Source organism: Lithobates pipiens, unplaced genomic scaffold (assembly GCF_037356315.1).
Source record: "Lithobates pipiens isolate NorthernLeopardFrog02 unplaced genomic scaffold, aLitPip1_a1.2 Scaffold_8, whole genome shotgun sequence".
In the NCBI taxonomy this organism is placed as follows: Eukaryota; Metazoa; Chordata; class Amphibia; order Anura; family Ranidae; genus Lithobates; species Lithobates pipiens.
In genome coordinates this window covers 345,755,120-345,773,893 of record NW_027507903.1, presented here as the reverse complement: position 1 = coordinate 345,773,893, position 18,774 = coordinate 345,755,120, and the positions used below count along the sequence as shown (strand labels likewise).

Here is an 18,774-nt window from a genome sequence, read left to right as displayed (position 1 = left end):
GCTTTCAGCGGACAGTTTCAGCGGACAGTTTGACGGACAAAGTCTTTCGGAAATTCCGAAAAACTGTCCGCTGAAACTTTGTTTGAGCGAACAGTCCGCCCGTGTGTAGGCTACTTTCGAAATGAGCAAACTGTTCCCGCTCGGAGGAAAGTCTGCTCATTTCGAGCGCGTGTGAAGGTAGGCGGGGCCCGCGACGGAGACGTCGCGGGCTCCGCCGCCTGGAATGGACTTAAAGGGGAACCCCAACGCCGAAAAAAATCGGCGTGGGGGTCCCCCAAAGTCCACAACAGACCCTTGTCCGAGCACGCTACCCGGCCGGCCAGGAAAGGGGGGCGAGCGAGCGAGCTTCTTAAAGGGGGCTCCCGGATTCCGATAAGCCCCCCGCCTGCAGACCCCGACAACCAACGGCCAGGGTTGTCGGGAAGAGGCCCTTGTCCTCATCAACATGGGGACAAGGTGCTTTGGGGTGGGGGGGCCGCGCGGCCCCCCCTTCCCCAAGGCACCCCCCATGTTGAGGGCACGCGGCCTGGTACGGCTCAGGAGGGGGGGCGCGCTCGCTCGCCCCCCCTTTCCTGGCCGGCCGGGTAGCGTGCTCGGACAAGGGTCTGTTGTGGACTTTGGGGGAACCCCCACGCCGATTTTTTTCGGCGTTGGGGTTCCCCTTTAAGTCCATTCCAGGCGGCGGTGCCCGCGACGTCTCCTTCGCGGGCCCCGCCTACCTGTACACGCGCTCGAAATGGGCGGACTTGCCTCCGCCTTACGTGGGCGAGTCCGTTCATTTCAAAAGTTGAGCGAACTGTTTGGCAAACAGTTCGCTGAAACAGTCCGCTCGTGTGTGGGCAAGTCCGCTCATGCAAATTTTGAGCGGACTGTTGCGGCAACTGTTTGACGAACAAAGTTTCAGCGAACAGTCCCCGCGTGTGTACGCGGCCTTATTCCTATTACAAGGAATGTAAACATCCCTTGTAATAGGAATATGGCATGACAGGTCCTCTTTACAGTGAGATATGGGGTCAATAAGACCCCGCATCTCATCTCTAAGCTGGGAAGCCTGAAAAAAAAAAAAGATTCTGGATTTGATCGTATTGGCGAGTCGGTAGAAGCACCGGAGGGCGGCGGGAGGGGGGGGGGGGGTGTCTATGGCTGGGTATTGCAGGGTATCACCGACTATGGCTGGGTATCTCAGAGTATGGCGTTGCAGAGTATTGCGTTGCAGAGCATTGCAGGATATTGGAGGGTGTTGCAGAGCATTGCAGAGTGTTGCACGGTATTGGCGGGTGTTGCAGAGCATTGCAGAGTGTTGCAGGGTATTGCAGAGTGTTGCAGAGCATTGCAGAGTGTTGCAGGGTATTGGAGGGTGTTGCAGAGCGTTGCAGGGTATGGCAGAGTAATGGCAGAGTAATGGCAGAGTAATGGCAGAGTAATGGCAGAGTAATGGCAGAGTATTGCAGGGTATTGAGGGGTTAATTTTCGGTGAGCAGCGATGTGGGCACTGCAGATGCAGCCCACATCGCTGCTGACACCAATCTCTTCCCCCCTCGCTGTTCCGATCGGTACAGTGAGGGGGAGGGAGGAACCGGCGTCATAACATGACGCCGGTTTGTTTACAAGTGATCACTCCGTCATTTGACGGAGCGATCACGTGGTAAACGGCCGCTATGAGCGGCCATTTACCGTGATCCGTGATGCGGACCCGGTGGTCACGGATGCTCTCGAATGCGTGCCCCAGGGGGCGCGCGAGAGCGGAATTCTGGGAGGACGTCATATGACGGCCTCCCAGAGTTAAGAAACCGCCCTGTAGCCGTCATTCGGCTATAGGGCGGTTATTAAGTGGTTAAAAATGTACCAGTTCAAAATTACAAACAGATTCTACTTAACAACAAACCTACACAGTCCCTGTCTTGTTTGCACCACCTGTATACTGCTGTTCTGAGTATATAGGGCCTGGGGGCCCCACACCTTTCCTTTTTTTTTTTTTTTGGCTATGGGGTTCCCCTTAATATCCTTACAAGACCCAAGGGGGCTGGTAATGGGCAGGGGGGCTACCCATGCAATTTTTCTCAATGATTTTCATCCGCATTGCCGGAACCAGATATTACATTAAAACCGCAAGCAGTTTTAAATTACTTTTTTTCCATTAAATGTCATTTTGTGCAGGGACTGTTCTAAACACGGGAAACAGGTGGCACTTCACAGGCATATTATAGACACCACCCAGACAAGATATTTAAAGGAATTTTTCACTTTAATCGTCATTAAAATTAGTGCACCTGAAAAAAACGACTGTTTAACCACTTGCTTACTGGGCACTTAAACCCCCCTCAGTCCCAGACCAATTTTCAGCTTTCAGCGCTGATGCACTTTGAATGACAATTGCGCGGGCATACAACACTGTACCCAAATGAAATTTTTATCATTTTTTCCCACAAATAGAGCTTTCTTTTGGTGGTATTTAGTTACAGCTCAGAGTTTTATTTTTTGCTAAACAAAAAAAAAAAGATGCAAAAAAAAAAAAAAAAATCATGTTTTAATAGTTTGTTCTAAAATTTTGCAAACGGGTCATTTTTCTCCTTCATTGAAGTGCGCTGATTAGGCGGCACTGATAGGCTGCATTGGTGGGCACTGATGGGCTGCATTGGTGGGCACTGATGGGCTGCATTGGTGGGCACTGATGGGCTGCATTGGTGGGCACTGATGGGCTGCATTGGTAGGCACTGATAGGCATAGTTAAGGCGGCACTAATAGGCACAGATAAGGCGGCACCGATGGGCACAGAAAAGATGGGCACAGATAAGATGGCACGGATGGGTGGCACGGATGGGTGGCATGGATGGGTGGCACGGATGGGTACCACTGATAGATGGGACTGATGGGCACTGATAGGTGGCACTGATAGGTGGCTCTGATAGGTGGCACTGCTGGGCACTGATGGGCGGCACTGATGGGCGGCACTGCTGGGCACTGATGGGCGGCACTGGGGTGCAGCACCTTTGAGGCAGATTGTGGGCACTGTGGGTGGCACTGCTGGGTGGCACTGTGGGTGGCACTGCTGGGTGGCACTGTGGGCACTGCTGGGTGGCACTGTGGGCACTGCTGGGTGGCACTGACGGGGGGCACTAACTTTTATTAAATTGGCACTTCAGGGGGCAGGTGGGCACTGGCAGTGGGCAGGTGAGCGCTTACATTACTGGCCGTGATCTTTTTTTTTACCGGCTAATAGCCGATTACCGGCTCCGTTCTATCACATGATCAGCTGTCATTGGCTGACAGCTGATCACGTGATAAGGGGTCGGGATCGACCCCTTGCACGGATCGGTGATCAGGTGAGTCTCATGGACTCACCAATCACAGAGCGTGCCGCGCGCGCCCCTCAGGGGGCGCGCAGGCCGCTCGTACACGGGACGACGTCAATAGACGTAGTCCCGAAAATGTAGGTCCGCGCTAATGCCGTCATTAATTAATTAATCGGTTAATCGTATAACTTTAATAATATAACTTGGATTACAAAATAGTCCGCTTTACTCAAATTAGTTGATGCAAAAATTAATATGCCCCACAACTACATCTAGTATTTTGTATGACCTCCATGATTTGTAAGGACAATACCAAGTCTTCTAGGCATGGAATGAACAAGTTGGCGACATGGATGCTGGTTGGAGAGTGATGCTTGTCTCTTCAGAATTCCCCATAAGTGTTTGATTGGGTTCAGATCAGGAGACATACTTGGCCTCTGAATCACTTTCACCCTGTTCTTCAGAAATGCAACAGTGGCCTTAGATGTGTGTTTTTGGATCAGTGTCCTGTTGGAAATGTGCACAACGACCAAGTCTTCTTTAAATATTAATCAGAGAAACAGCCAAGAGCCCCATGGTTACTCTGGAGGAGCTGCAGAGATCCACAGCTCAGGTGGAAAAATCTGTCCACAGGACAACTATTAGTCATGCACTGCACAAATCTGGCCTTGATGGAAGGGGTTTAAAATAGGTGGTGCATATTAACTCCTAAAGGCATGTCAAATGGCCTCTAAAAAACGATCTGGCGCATGTGAATGAGCCCTTAATACATTGGAAAAATGTGTATGGTAATCAAAACCATTTATAATGTGCTTTGGTGAATGTCTATAAGCTTTAACTTATTTGTTTTATGTAATGTTCCTAATACTGTACAAAATCTGCTGTCTTTTTTTTCCTCCTCTTAATTAGTTTTACTTTTTGCATAGTTTACCTGCTGGAGTCCCGGTCTTTAAACGTACAGTAACATCCTTGTGAAGTTGTTAAAAAAAAAAAAAAAAAAAGCCATTTCAAAGGATCCATGGCTGATTACATCTCTTGCTGGACTGCATTGTCATATAAAGCACTGCAGGGATGAGAGATCATTTGAGAAGTGTAGTTATCCATATCAAACATAGCTAGTAGACTTCATTCTGCTATATCCAGATCTATGAAAAATCCTATTTTGTGTTTTCATCCTAGCTTACATCCTTGACTCATTAACTACCTGTATGATTAAATAATATAACACATGCAGACCTATTCAATAAAAATCCTGTAAAACAGTTGGATAACTTCACAGAAGCCACTAGGAAGCTGTGGGGTGGTTTATCACATGTATGGAGAGTTTTGTAATACACCAAGAATTCCTTTTGTACAAACACCTGTTCACGGTCTCCAGATGGCAACCTTTTCAGAACATGAAAACACCATACTGTATGTCTCTTGTGACACTGTTTGGGAATCTCTTCCCTGTTGAATTGATGCAGTAGTTGATTACTATGTAGGCCTAGCTTATTTGTAGTTTGATTCAAAAACTTGACAGGGTTATGTTTCTGATCTATTACAGGTACTTGTAGAACCCCAACAATTTATGCAGCTTGTTACATAAATATTTTACATTCACATCGGTCCCTGCCCCCAAGGAGCCTAACTGCATAACCTCTGCTAGTATGAAAAAGCAGCTGCAGCATATTGTACCTAATTATTTTCATATTCTTTTTTGTAACCTCTAGTTTCTGGTAAAATTGAGCTGCTGCGCCAGCGGATACAGGACCAACAAGAACAGATCCAACAACTGAAGAGTTCTGCCAATGAACTGCGAGCAGAGAAGCTGCAGATTTCCAGCAATCTTCAGCGTCGCCAGCAATTAGAAGAGCAAAGTGTGGAGATGACCACTGAGCTGCAGAGCCTGTCAAGAGAGATCAGGGTGAGAATACTGTGGAGTGGTCAGCACATTAAGTGCTGATAAATAGGTCAAAACGAGAATGTCTGTGGGCACTTTCACACTGATTTATTGCAGTAACACAAGTTAAACAGTCTTTTTACTACATATTACTGCTACTTGTGTCAACGTACCCAAATAAATGTGGTGCATAGCTGTGCTGTGCAATTAGATTACATCCATACTCCAACACACCTAGCAGCCCCACATATGCATTTTAGTGCACCACAATACACTGATGTAAACCACAGAGTTTATCACTGTGGTAAGGCAGCCTATTCATTGATAACCATCTATGTGTTGTGGGCCCGTTCTTTGACAAAAATGCTGCAGGTCCATTAAAATATGTGCTGTGATGTATTGGCAGTCTATTCAAAATGCCTTACAGTTACGCACATTAAAGCATCTGAAGCTTGTTAGAACCATATGAACATCAGTAAAAGTCCTGCAGTAGCTTCTTTGGACCGGTGAAGGAGCAGTGTATTTACCGCTCCTCCACCGCTGTTCCCCATTGAAATCAATGGGGCAGTGCTGAAATACGGCCGGCAAAACGCCGCTATTGTGGGCGGTTTTAACCATTTCTCGAAATGCACCGCAAATCCGGCGGTAAAACGCCACTAAAAATAGCGGCGTTTTACCGCCAATGCTATGGGCGGCGCAGTGTGAAAGGCCTCCAAGAGTAGAAATTTGTGTTTCCAAACATTTCCTAAGGTAAATGCATGTCATGATTTCCAAAAGGGATCACAGGTGTATTATTGGACTAGATTATAGAAACATTAATATCATCTTTGATTCTATGAGGGGGGACTCCTCTACTAGTCATATTGTTAATGGAAATCTATTGTTATGATTGTATTGTGGGGCAGAAACAGAAATTTTGTAGCCCAGTGTCACATCTGAAATAAAAATCACTTTAGAGGTGTCATATCTTGTTTTTTCATCTACATATTATGAACTGTCCACAGTGCTTTTGCATGTTGTGTTTCTTCAGAAGTTTAGAAAATGCCAGCCAGCTGCTCTTTTCTTGTTTTTATTGTACAAAAATCAGTATGAGTGGAGACAGTTTGTTCAGTTCCTATTGAAATTTAGGCCAAAAAATGCACTGTGAGCAAATTCTGAAGAGGATGTGGGTTTTCTCAAATGCAAATATATGCACTTATCAGATTGTCTACCATGTTCTGGGTATATGGGAGATAAGTCACAGGTTTCTAGAAAGTATACCTTTTTTATTTGTCATTGTTTGATAACCCTAATGGTATGTACAGTGATGGAATGATTCCACTTAATTCAGCAATTTTGAAGAATACCAAATGTTTTTAAAAAAGCAAGTCTTCGACTATAATCCTCATAAAAAATATGTTTAGACTGTTATATATAGGATCATCCAAGATTTGTTGGGCACTACCAAACTCAGGGTAGTCACTTAGACTGGATTCACACCTATGCATTTTTAGTGCTTTTTGCAGATTTGCACTACAGAATGCGTTCCATAGGAATCCATGCTAAATTGACTGTAGTGCAAAATGCAAAAAGCACTAAAAATGCATAGGTGTGAATCCAGCCTTAATGTGCCACCTACCGATGACAATGTGCTGGAAGTGGTGTAGATACCCGCGGCTGGCTCCATTATCTATGCCCGGAAGTGGGAGCAAAATACCTGTATTAGCAGGGGAGGATTCTGAAAAGCGGGAGTTCCATTTTTGGGTGGAACTCCGCTTTAAGTGTTACAGGGCCTACACCTCTGGAAAGGTTTTGAGTGAGTTTCCTATGACAGGCCAAATAGCCTGGTCTGTACACTGAATGACACTGAGTGTGCTGCTCTTGACTTTACTGTGTCTCCCTTATGGCCATCTGGCTCTCCTCAACTTTTGGTCATTACACTGCAGAGCAAGTTTCTCATTTCATGCATGGCATGAATTATCCATTGCTGGATGGCCTTGTTCTCCCCTGGATTGTCAGTAGCCAGAAAATGCTGGGAACCTACTGCAAGTGTAGGGGATATAGTACATCTATACAGCCTTGGTGGGGCCTGATCTCTGGAATGTCTACCAGTTATCCTATAGCTGATTCTCAGCTTATTGAGCACATTTCTTCGTGTTTTTCATTGTTCCTATCCTTAGATAGGTAAATGTTCTTAGAAGTGAGACTAATATTTCTTTCCTTTGCTCCTCAGCTGAGGATGTTTCACTGGAGTGGGATGGGTCCAGATGATTCTTAGAATCATGTTCTTTTGGATTAAGATTAGTAAAGTTTTCAGAATTTCCTGTCAGACCCCAGGACACACCTAGGTGTTTAGGCTTGTGGGTTCATGCTGTTCATCCTTCTGTTCTTCTGGTGTCACATGCCACAGCCTCTGTTGCCTTATATCCTCATGCTTGTTTACCCTTGTACAAGTGCCCCCCCCCCAACTCCCTCCTGCCTCCTTTACTTGGGTTATTTTTATTTCTTATCGTACATCACGGGACACAGAGCCATAGCAGTTACTATTTGGGGTATAGGCCACCTTCAGGTGATGGACACTGGCACGCCCTGAGACAAAAAGTCCACTCCCTATATAACCCCTCCCACTACTGGCAGTACCTCGGTTTTCTCTTACATTCACTGACTGACTCAGCTCCTCTCTTAGACCACTGGGTTGTTACGCTACCTCTAGGAGAGGACTAGGCATAACATGCTAACATGTAATATAAAAACTAGAAGTTTCTAGTTCCGCCCAAGGGGCGGTCCGTTAGGTAACAACCCCACAGCCAGCATTGCAGCTTCAGTTTTTTTCTGCCTATTGAAAGAGAAAGACCTAGGAAGTAGGAACCCTGCAGGCCCATCGGTCCATGTATTTTTTTGCAGAAGCTTTGCTTTTTGAGCAAGATTAAAGATCCTGTGACCTGCTATCAACAGCCGGCTGGGTGACAGGCTGGATACTCTTATCCTTGTAGTCTCCCCAGCCTGGCCAGCGAGCGTGTGCAGACCAGAGCTCCGCGCTGGGTTGGCCACGACATGCCGCAGCTCCAGAGGTGGTCGGTGAAGATAAATGCTCCCGGGCAAACATATGATCGGGCTACTGATGTCTGCGTCAGTGTGCCGGGCCAGCAGCCACCCCGTACTGATCAGAGAGTGGGTCTGTTTTGGAATGTCTCCCAGCATTTCAGGACTGGTAAGTACAGCTCTCCCTGCCTCGGTGGGGCTGAGCAGCTGGGCATTCCCTGAGAGATCGATTTGGGGGTCCTTCACCTCCCTCTCTTCTCTCCCTGTCCCTATCTTACCTCCCCCCTTCCCTGTGGGGGATGCTGCATGGGCTGCTGAGCGGTGTGTGTGTGCCATATACAGGGGCTCTCCAGGAGGGCTCTCACCTGAGGGTGACTGCGTGGGCTGGCTGTGCCTTGCATGTGTGTAGGTCTCTCCCTGGAGGTGTCTGGAGGCTGTGTCTGTTGATCGCTGTAGCTCTGTTTCACCGCCATTATCTGCATGTTTTTTCTCGCTGTCTCTCATGGTATACAGTGCTCGGCGGCCATCTTTGGTGGGGCAAGGAGCAGCATGCTTTCTGGCCATTTTCCTGTAGTTCGGCGGCCATTTTCCCTGTGATTATTTTCTTTATATTGGACGCTCGGTGGCCATTTTCTTGAAGCCTGAACATGTTTTTGGTCAGTTTCAGCACCATTCAGAGCAGCTCTGCATAGCGCGGTGTGGTCTCCTATGCATCTGGGAGCTGACACAGGCACTACTAGCTGGACAGCGCACAACCAGTCAGGGAGTTGAGTCCTACGGGAAAGAGCCCCTCAGCCAGCAGCAGTTAGGAGGGTGGGACCATCACTGTCCTAAGTCCCCAACAGGTGGCAGACAGGGTAGGGTCAGCATGGCTTCGGAAACTCTTGTTTCTTCCCCCGAAATCCAGGCAATTGCAACCGGTTCGCCTGCAGACAGTGCGGTGTCTCTGGATGCTTTGTCGGCGGTCCTCAATTTGTTCGTTGCGTGGAGGCGGTGCGTGGATGCAAAGGTGGTAAAAAATGGCCCCTGCCCCCCTGCCCCGGGGAGAGCTCTGACGCAGACTCGGGCCCTGCTGAGGCTGGTGACCCCTGCTCTGTCTTGTTAGGTGACGCTGACCAGGACCGATCGGACAGTGAGGATGAGTCCCCGTCCGGGTCCGTGCGCGACAAAGCGCTTGTTGGCGCACTTATCACAGCTTTGCACCTTTGAGGAGAGCCTTCTCAAAAAGTGGTCGGCTCCTCTGGTCGTGGACCGCTCAGTATCCAGGTTAAACAAAATAACCACGACCCCGGTAGAGGGGACTCCTGCCTTTAAGGACCCCATGGACAGGAAGGCAGAGGCAGTGGCTCATTCCTTGTTTACGGTTGTGGGGTCAACTATGCGACCAGTACTGTCGTCTATACTTGTGTCTCAGACACTAACCGAGTGGGCAAAACTTTTGCACCACGAATTGGGAGAGCAACAGGCTTCTCCTGTCTGCGTGGAACTAGCAGACCAACTAGTGCAAGGCCTGAAGTACATTTGTGACGCGGCTCTGGATACTCTCCCTCTGTTATCCAGGGCTTCAGTGTTAGCAGTGGTGATGAGGCGGCACATCTTTCAGTGTACTCTAGCGGCGGCATGTGCTCCTGTGCTCTGACGGCCATTTTCCCTGTGTTTTATGTCCTTGTGATGAACGCTGGGAGGCCATTTTCTTGAATACCTGGGCACACTTCAGAGAGGTTTTAGCGCCATTTGCAGCTGCTTCCACCGACACAGCACTGTTTCCTCTGCACCTGGGAGCCAACAGAGACTACAGGCACTACCTGCTGGATAGCGCAGAACCCCTCAGGGTGGTGAGTCCTGCGGGAAAGAGCCCCTCAGCCAGCAGCAGTTATGAGGGTGGGACTGTCACTGTCCTAAGTTCCCTTTGGGTGGCAGACAGGGTAGGGTCAGCAGGGCTTCAGGAACTGGTGTTTCTTCCCCCGAAATCCAGGCAATTGCAACCGGGTTGCCTGCGGCCTGCGCTGTGCCCCTGGACACCTTGATAGCGGTCCTCAATTCGTTCGTTGCCAAGATAGAGGTGGTCCTTGGGCGAAAGGGTGCAAAAAAGCGCCCCTTCCCCCCCCGGTCCTCTGGGGAGAGCTCTGATGCAGACTCGGGCCCTGCTGAGGCTGATGACCCCTGCTCTGTCTTGTCAGATGACGCTAACCAGGACCGTTCGGCCAGTGAGGATGAGTCCCTGTCCAGGTCCGTGCTCGTCAAAGTTCTTGTTGGAGCACTTATCACAGCTGTGCGTGATACCCTGAAGATTCAGGTGCCAGCAGATCCCTCTGCTGATGTAGCGGTCCCTTTTGGGTCCCGCAAATCAGCCCGTTCACCTAAGGTGTTCATGTATCTGACTTACTTTGACAAGTTAATTTACAAGGAATAGGGTCGCCCGCAACGGACCTTTTCGGTCCCCAAATCCATGGCGGTGCATTAGCTCTTTGAGTAGAGCCTTCTCAAGAAGTGGTCGGCTCCTCCGGTTGTGGACCCCCCAGTATCCAGGTTAAATAAAGTAACTACGATCCTGGTAGAGGGGACACCTGCATTTAAGGATCCCACGGACAGGAAGGCCGAGGCAGTGGCTCGTTCCTTGTTTACGGTTGTGGGGTCCACCGTGCGACCAGTACTGGCATCCGCACTTGTGTCGCAGACACTGAGTGGGCAAAACTGTTGCACCACAAATTGGGAGAGCAACAGGCTTCTCTTGTGAAAAAAATTGGAAAAAACAGCGCTGTCTATAAACATTAAAAGAATATCCGTGAAAAAAATATAAAAAATTCCTGCTGCAATTTAATGTGAGGTACACACAATATAAAGCAATTTAAAAAAGAAAGCTGCGGTGAAAAGCATATACCATAAATAGTGCTAAATTATATCATTACCACCATAACAACACTTATTTTCCACCTTGTGTACAAATTATTGATATAAACACAAATAAAAAAGTGAAAAACAGTAATAAAAAACAAAATGTGACTAGTCCAAAAATAATATTAAATATAAAAGCAAGAGGATGAGAAGATGAAACTTCAATCCACTTAGGTGACTCCGCACACAACACCCTCAGAGTATGCCAAGAGGCCTTTGGGAGTTTGCAGCCGATGGTCCTCTCGACTATCTGACCAATAGATCTGCGATCTGATTTCCTCAGGCTACAAGATAGTTTCTCTCTTGACCGTCTCGTCAGGAGGCCCTCTTGGGGGCCCTCTTCCCCATCTCGCCAGGAGACCCTCTTGGGGGGCAGTAAGGGACCTGCTGAGTCATGGGGTGGCTGTATCGGTTTCGGAATCGTAACTTTCCAGGGATTCTACTTAAATCTGTTTGTGGTTCCCAAGAAGGAAGGGGTACGTCCAATCTTGGACCTAAAAGCCCTCGATGACTTTGTGAAAGTGCAGAAGTTCAGAATGGAATCAGTTCGCTCAGTAGTCGCTGCACTCCATCAAAGGGACTCCCTGGCGTCTTTGGACATCCAGGATGCGTACCTGCACATACCCATATGCCTTCGGCATCAAAAGTTTCTGCGATTTGCAGTTGGAGAAGCACACTACCAGTTTGTGTCTCTTCCTTTTGGTCTGGCATTAGCCCCCCGAGTGTTTACCAAGGTATTGGCTCCAGTTTTGGCATTGCTGCGGCAACGTGGGATCGCGATCATGGGATAACTAGATGATCTCCTCCTGAGGGCATCTTCTGCCTCAGAATTAGAGGAGGTTGTGGAGATTACCATGCAGACCCTGCAAGAATTTGGGTGGCTGTTGAACCTAAAGAAGTCGGTGATTGTACCGACCCAGCGTCTCCTCCACTGAAACTGTTACCACGTCTGCTTCGCAGAGTGGAAGTCGAGGGGATCCCAGTAATACTGATTTCCCCAGATTGGCCTCGGCGTCCTTGGTACGCAGACCTAGTACGCCTGGTGGCAGGCGCCCCATGGCGACTGCCGTTATGAGAGGACCTTCTGTCTTAAGGTCCAATTTGTCCATCGTGCTTTACCATCGCTGGCTTTAAACGGCATGTCTATTGAGAGCCAGGTGTTGAGAAACCTGGGTGTGTCGGACTCTGTGATCCCAACTATGTTGAGGGCATGGAAATCTTCTTCTCGGGAGATATATCATCGTACCTGGAAGGCTTACATCTCCATGTGTGAGGAGAAAGGATGGCATCCCCGCTCCTTTTCTATATCCAGGATCCTGCTGTTTCTCTAGCAAGGAGTAGACCAGAAATTGGCATTAAGCACCATTAAGGGGCAAATATCAGCCTTGGCTGTCTTTTTTTTCAGCGACCCCTGGCGTCTCACTCATTATTGAGTACCTTTGTTCAGGGGGTGCGACATGTAGTTCCTCCGGTGCGTCCACCGATACCCCCATGGGATCTAAACCTGGTGTTACCGGCGCTTCAAAAATTGCCGTTTGAAAATATCAGGGAGATTCCCCTGTTGACTCTTTCCCAGAAAGTGGTCTTTCTAGTGGCCATCACATCGGCCAGGAGGGTTTCAGAACTGGCCACCTTGCCCTGCAAGTCTCCTTATCTGGTTATCCACAAAGATAAGATGGTGTTGCGTCCACAATCGTGTTTTCTGCTGAAAGTAGTCTCGGCTTTTCATATCAATGAAGACATTGTATTACCATCTCTGTGTCCTAAGCCGAAACACCCTAAGGAAGTTAGCCCTTCATGCGCTGGATGTGGTTCGGGCTCTAAAGGTGTATTTGTCTGCCACCGCTCCCTTTCGGAAGTCAGACTCACTGTTTGTTTTGGTGGCTGGTCCAAAGAAAGGCAAGGTGGTCTCGTCGGCCACCATTTCCAGGTGGATCACACAGATTGTAGTGCAATCCTATGCCTTGAAGGGACAGATGCCCCCTTTCCGGTCACGGGCCACTCCACAAGGGCAATCGGAACATCTTGGGCCTTCCGACACTAAGCGTCTGTCGCTCAGGTGTGTAAAGCAGCAACCTGGTCGTCTGTCCACACGTTTACCAAGTTCTACTAGGTAGATGTCAGGTTTTTCGATAAAAACGCAGTACCGTTAAGTTAATGCGCTGTTGCATTACATTCCGCAGTTTTGTTGTGGTTGTGGGTAGTCACTCCTGTTGAGGGTACGCCGGTTTTGTGGTGGTTTTCTCCATGCACTGTTGGTTTTTTTTTTTTTTTTGTGGGTAAAGTTTCACTAGTTCCCACTTGCCATAGTGGATGAAGTTTTCTATGCTGTTTCCCCACCCCTTGTTTGGCACTGCTTGGGGACGTCCCAATGGCTAAGAGAGGAGCTGTGTCGGTCAGTGAATATAAGAGAAAATAGGATTTTTTGTACTCACCGTGAAATCCCTTTCTCTGTAATTCACCGACCAACACAGCACCCGCCCCTCCTTTTTCTCTTTACGTTATACTGATTGTTGACATACTGATGACTGCATGGCAGGCTGGAGGGTTGTTGCCCAAGGGACTGCCCCCTGAGCCGAACTGAAAAGTTCTGAGTGTTACATAACAAGTAATGCCTAGTATTCTCCTAGTGGTGGGCATAACAACCCAATGGCTAAGAGAGGAGCTGTGTCAGTCGGTGAATTACAGAGAAAAGGATTTTACAGTGAGTACAAAAAATCCTATTTTATTTTTTTAATTATTTCACAGCTTTGTATAAGCTTACTCCCCCATCATCTCTTGACGGTGGTTCTCTTGGTCATCGTAAACAGGAGTATGTTTCTGAAACTGCCATTCCAACACTAGTTGGATTTGTACAAGGGAGAGAAGCACGTGACAACACGCTTAAATCCCTTTTACTCATCGATTATGCTCAGTCAGTAAAATTACCGGTTTGCCTTCTGTCTGTCGATGCAGAGAAGGCTTTTGATCGTGTTGGGTGGCCGTTTCTTGAACAGACTCTGACTCAAATAGGACTAGGACCAGATGATGACGCTTTATACTAAGCCAAGAGCAAGAATATGGATCAACCAGTCATTATCACCAAATGTCCCTATTCAAAATGGGACGCATCAGGGATGTCCACTGTCTCCTCTCCTGTTCGTTCTGTTAATGAAACATCTGGTAACAGCTCTTAGACAAAAAAGGAGGTGAAGTTAGCAGTATTTACTGACGATTTGTTACTTTACGTCATCAACCCACATGTCTCTATGCCATCTATTCTGTATGAATTCCAGTGTTTTGGAGCTTTGAGTAATTTTAAGTTAAATCTGTCTAAATCAGAAATTCTTAATGTTTCCCTGTCTCTTCATCAAGTTAAGGCTCTTGGGAACAATTTTCCCTTTAAGATATGTACCTTGACATTGAAATACTTGGGTATAAAAATTCCACAGGATCTTACTAAGCTATATATAGAAAATGATTATCCACTTATGCAGCGTACAATAAAAGACCTTAAAAAGTATGATCAAGTCCACTATTCATGGTTTGGAAGGATTAATATCTTAAAAATGGATATAGCACCACGTTTTCTCTTTCTTTTTCAAACCATACCAATTGTGGTTCCCTGTTCCTTCTTCAATACGCTACAATCTGCCTTTACAAGGTTTATCTGGGGAAGCAATAGACCTAGATTACAGAGAATTTGGTCTCTCCCTAAAGCAAAAGGGGGGGGTGGGGGCATCTGACCTATATTACTAGCATGTGTCAGCGATATTAGTCAGACTAGTAAACTGGTTCCATCATTTGCATTTTAAACAATGGGTACACATAGAACAATTAATTGTCCCCTTTGATCTTCAGGTGCTTCCCTGCTTAGATACCGCTGTCCGGGGCCCACTTTCTTCCATGCCTCTTCTTACAGCTCACTTATTGCGTACCTGGGATAAAATGCAAACCCAACTGGGGCTCTCCCCAAAAGTGGGAATAATGACACCCGTGTTTGGTAATCCAGCGTTTCCCTCAGCAATGGCACTGGGGAATTTTTTGACATGGAGCAAGGAGTCAAATCGTCAAATATCCCAAATTCTTTTTCAGGGAGAGCTCCCATCGTTATCAAATTTACAGCAACATTCAATCAAACAATGGCTGGAATATCGGCAACTGACATCTTTTCTTTCCTTTCTATGGATGTGTTTAACAAAGAACTAGATACCTTTGAATCTTTTCTGCTACAAGAAACTGTACCAGAACATATTTTGTCTTCTGTGTATAGGGTTCTTATCCCTAGACTCCATCCATATCCCCCAGAGTTTACAGATAGGTGGCATAGAGACTTGAAGGTCCAAATTAAAATAGAGGAATGGGAAAAAGAGTTTACTCTTACACATAATATGTCGTTAGCTACTAAGGCACTAGAGACTAACTTTAAGCTTCTTTCTCAATGGTATAGATATCCGTTACTGCTCCACCAGATATATCCAAATGTCACGGACTTGTGTTGGCGTTGTCATTCTGCCAAAGGTTCGTTATTACATATTTGGTGGGAATGTGCTTCAGTTTATAATTTTTGGGATATGATACTTTATGCCCGTGTAACGGGGGGAAACTATTCCCAACATACCACAAATTATTTTGTTATCCATTCTTCCTGGCTCATCTAAAGCATTAAAAAAGGCCTTCTGAGACACTGGTTGACAGCTGCAAGAGCAGTTATACCAAGCCATTGGTGGTTGGCACATGCTCCATCGTTGACTGAGTGGATTTCAGAGATGGATTATATTGCGAGGATGGAGATTCTCTTGTTGCAGGAGACGGACACTTACGGACAATGTTGTCAAATTTGGCAGCCATGGAAGATGTTAAGGGAATCCTGTGAATTACAGAATATGATTGGAGGTTGTAGACAGGATAGGAAATCGGTGCAAAGTTAGGTTGAGCAAGGTGATGTTGGTTTGAGCAGTAATTTTGGGTAGTTCTAATTGTTTTTTTTTTTGTTTTTGTTTTTTTGCTCTCCCTCTGCCCCGTGGTAGGGTGTGTCAGTGGGTGGGTATATGTTTTATATTTTATTATAATGTGGTATGTTCTTTATTATTTGTAGGATGTTGTGTGTTTCTCTGTTTTTTTGTGTTTGGGTGTTTAGTTGTTTGTAAATTTCTTAAAATTGTCAATAAAAATCTGAATTATAAGAGATTCTCTTAGTGGAACAGGGTTTTTTTTTAGCGCAGACCTTTTAAGGTCTCAGAGCCAAACAGAGAGGTAAGACCCATTCTAGATCTCAGAGATCTGAATCGGCACTTAAACATCGGATCCTTTCATAATTCGATCGTCTGTGTCCATCCTGCAAGGAGGGGAGTTGCATATCTCCATGTGCCAATGTTTTCCGCTTACCAGAAATTTCTGCGGTTTGAAATATAAAATTATTTTTTCAATTGTGGCACTGCCATTCGGTTTAGCCACAGCACTACGAGTGTTCTGAAAGATTCTGGCACCTCCTTTAGCCAGGTTAAGGGCTCAAGTCATAACGGTCCTAGCCTATTAAAAGGATCTACTTTTAATAGATCATTCGGTCTCAGGTCTAAAAACCGAGTTTGATCTCAGCTATAGATATCTGAAATCTCTAGGTTGGATTCTCAGCCTAGGAAGATTCTCCTTAAAACCATCAAGGAGGTTACTGGGGGGCTGGTTATAGATACCATACAGAAGAAGGTATTCTTACCCCAGACGTGAATTAGTTCCATTGTAGGACTAATTAAACTTATCAGGATAAAGGAAAATTCCTTCATTCAGCTACAGAACATTTTTAGGGGAAATAGTGTCCTCCTTCAGGGCCATCCCTTACGCCATCCCTTACATTTTATTCAAAAACTGCTTCAAGACATCACCCTGTGGGTCTGGAATAAAGAGGATTCAAGCCTTGTTTGTTTCCAATATGCTTGGCTCCCAACATAGGTCAGAGCCTAAATTGGTGATTGTTATCCAGCAGGAGGGGAAATCTTTATCCTGCAAGGTGTTAACAACAGATGCCAGCCTTCTAGGCTAGGGAGCAGCCCTGGAAAAAGATTCTGTCCAGGGGAAATGGTCCAGGTTAGAGGACCTTGCCTATCAACTTTCTTGGAAGTTTCAGGCAGTACGTCTGGCCAAAGAATCTTGGTGGTCAGATTACGGGACTGTCCTGACAGGATTCAGTCTGGCAGAGCTACGGCGGTGGCTTACATCGATCACCAGGGGAGGCACAGCCCAAAAGAGAGGTGAATAATGTTATAGCTTTGTCAGAACACAACACTCCTTGCCTATCAGGCGTACTACTTGAGATGCCAACAATTATTTCCAGAATGATCTCTTTACCCAGACATCTTCCTAGCAATATGTCAGATGGGGTACTCCGGACTTGGACCTATTTGTGTACAGAGTCATTAATAAGGTCGACAACTTTATGTCAAACAAGGGGACCGCTAGCAGGCGGAACAGACGCATTAGTCTTCCCAGGGGACCAGTTTTCACTGATCTATGCATTTCCTCCAGCTCTGCTACTTCCGCACCTTCTCCACAGAATTAAGCAGGAACAGAAGGAGGTGATTTATCGAGATCATAAAAAGGGCAGTAGAAGTCCTTTGGACTCTGCCATTATAGCCAGACCTTCTTGCACAAGGTCCGGTATTTCATCCTACTTTACGGACAAGGAGTTTAACAGGTTTGACTGTTGAATCCCACTCTATAAAAGATCGTGGGTGATCTCCTTCAGTAGTATATACTTTGACTAATGCCAGGAAGCCGGCTTCCAGAATCCCTTACTATAGAATCTGAAAGGCATAGGTTTCTTGGTTTGGATCCAGGGGTTGGCACCCCAAGAAGTATGTGTATAGGCAGGATTCCTGCATATGGGATCTGAAATGAAGCTGGCCTTGACTTTTATCAAGAGCCAGATCCAGGCTGTGTCAATGTATTTTCCTATGACCTCTTGCTTCCCACTCTTGGTGCGTAGCTTATTCAGGGGGGTAACACGGTTTATCCCCCTATCAAGGCACCTTTAAATTCTTAGGATTTAAAATTGGTCTTTTCGGCTTTGCTGAATCGGCCGTTTGAACCTTACGAGAAATTCTCTTGGTTCTTTGACAAGAAAGATAATCTTTTTTGCTTGCCATTTCTTCTGCTAGAAGAGTATCAGAACTAATGGCTCGGTCCTGTAAGAGCCATATTTCATCATGCATAAGGATGAGGTGGTTTGATGTCCTCATCCTGATTTCTTACCAAAAGTGGTAACAGGTTTTCATTTAAACCAAGATATTATTCTTCCTTTTTTCTCCCCAGAAGCCTTAATCTAGGGAAGAGAAAGCACTGCAGTCTCTTTATGTAGTAAGAGTGATCAGAATCTATTTAAAGGCAACCACTCAGGTTCGCAAAACACAGGTTTTGTTTGTACTGCCAGAGGGTCCAACATATGGACAGGCAGCGTCAAGATCCACTATTTTCCAAATGGATTTGTCAAGTGATTGATCAAGCTTCAGCTTAAAGAAGAAAATTCTTCCTTCTCATATTAAGAGCACACTCATCCAGGGTGATTAGTGGCTCTTGGGTGGTGCATCATTAGGCCTCTATGGCTCAGATCTGTAAGACCGCAACTTGGTCTTCGGTGCAGACGTTTATCCGATATTATATTATTATATTTTATCAACTCGATACTAAAGGTCATGAGGATATTGCCTT

At 46.4% G+C, this 18,774-nt stretch overlaps 1 protein-coding gene across 1 annotated transcript in view; it reads left to right on the top strand.

Annotated features, from left to right (window-relative positions):
• Positions 1–18,774, top strand: part of RAD50 (RAD50 double strand break repair protein) — a 471,242-nt gene that overhangs the window by 336,441 nt on the left and 116,027 nt on the right. Inside the window, exon 17 of the mRNA XM_077473261.1 lies at positions 5,006–5,199. Within this exon, the coding sequence (XP_077329387.1) occupies positions 5,006–5,199 (194 nt within the window). The remainder of the gene's footprint in view (positions 1–5,005; positions 5,200–18,774) is intronic.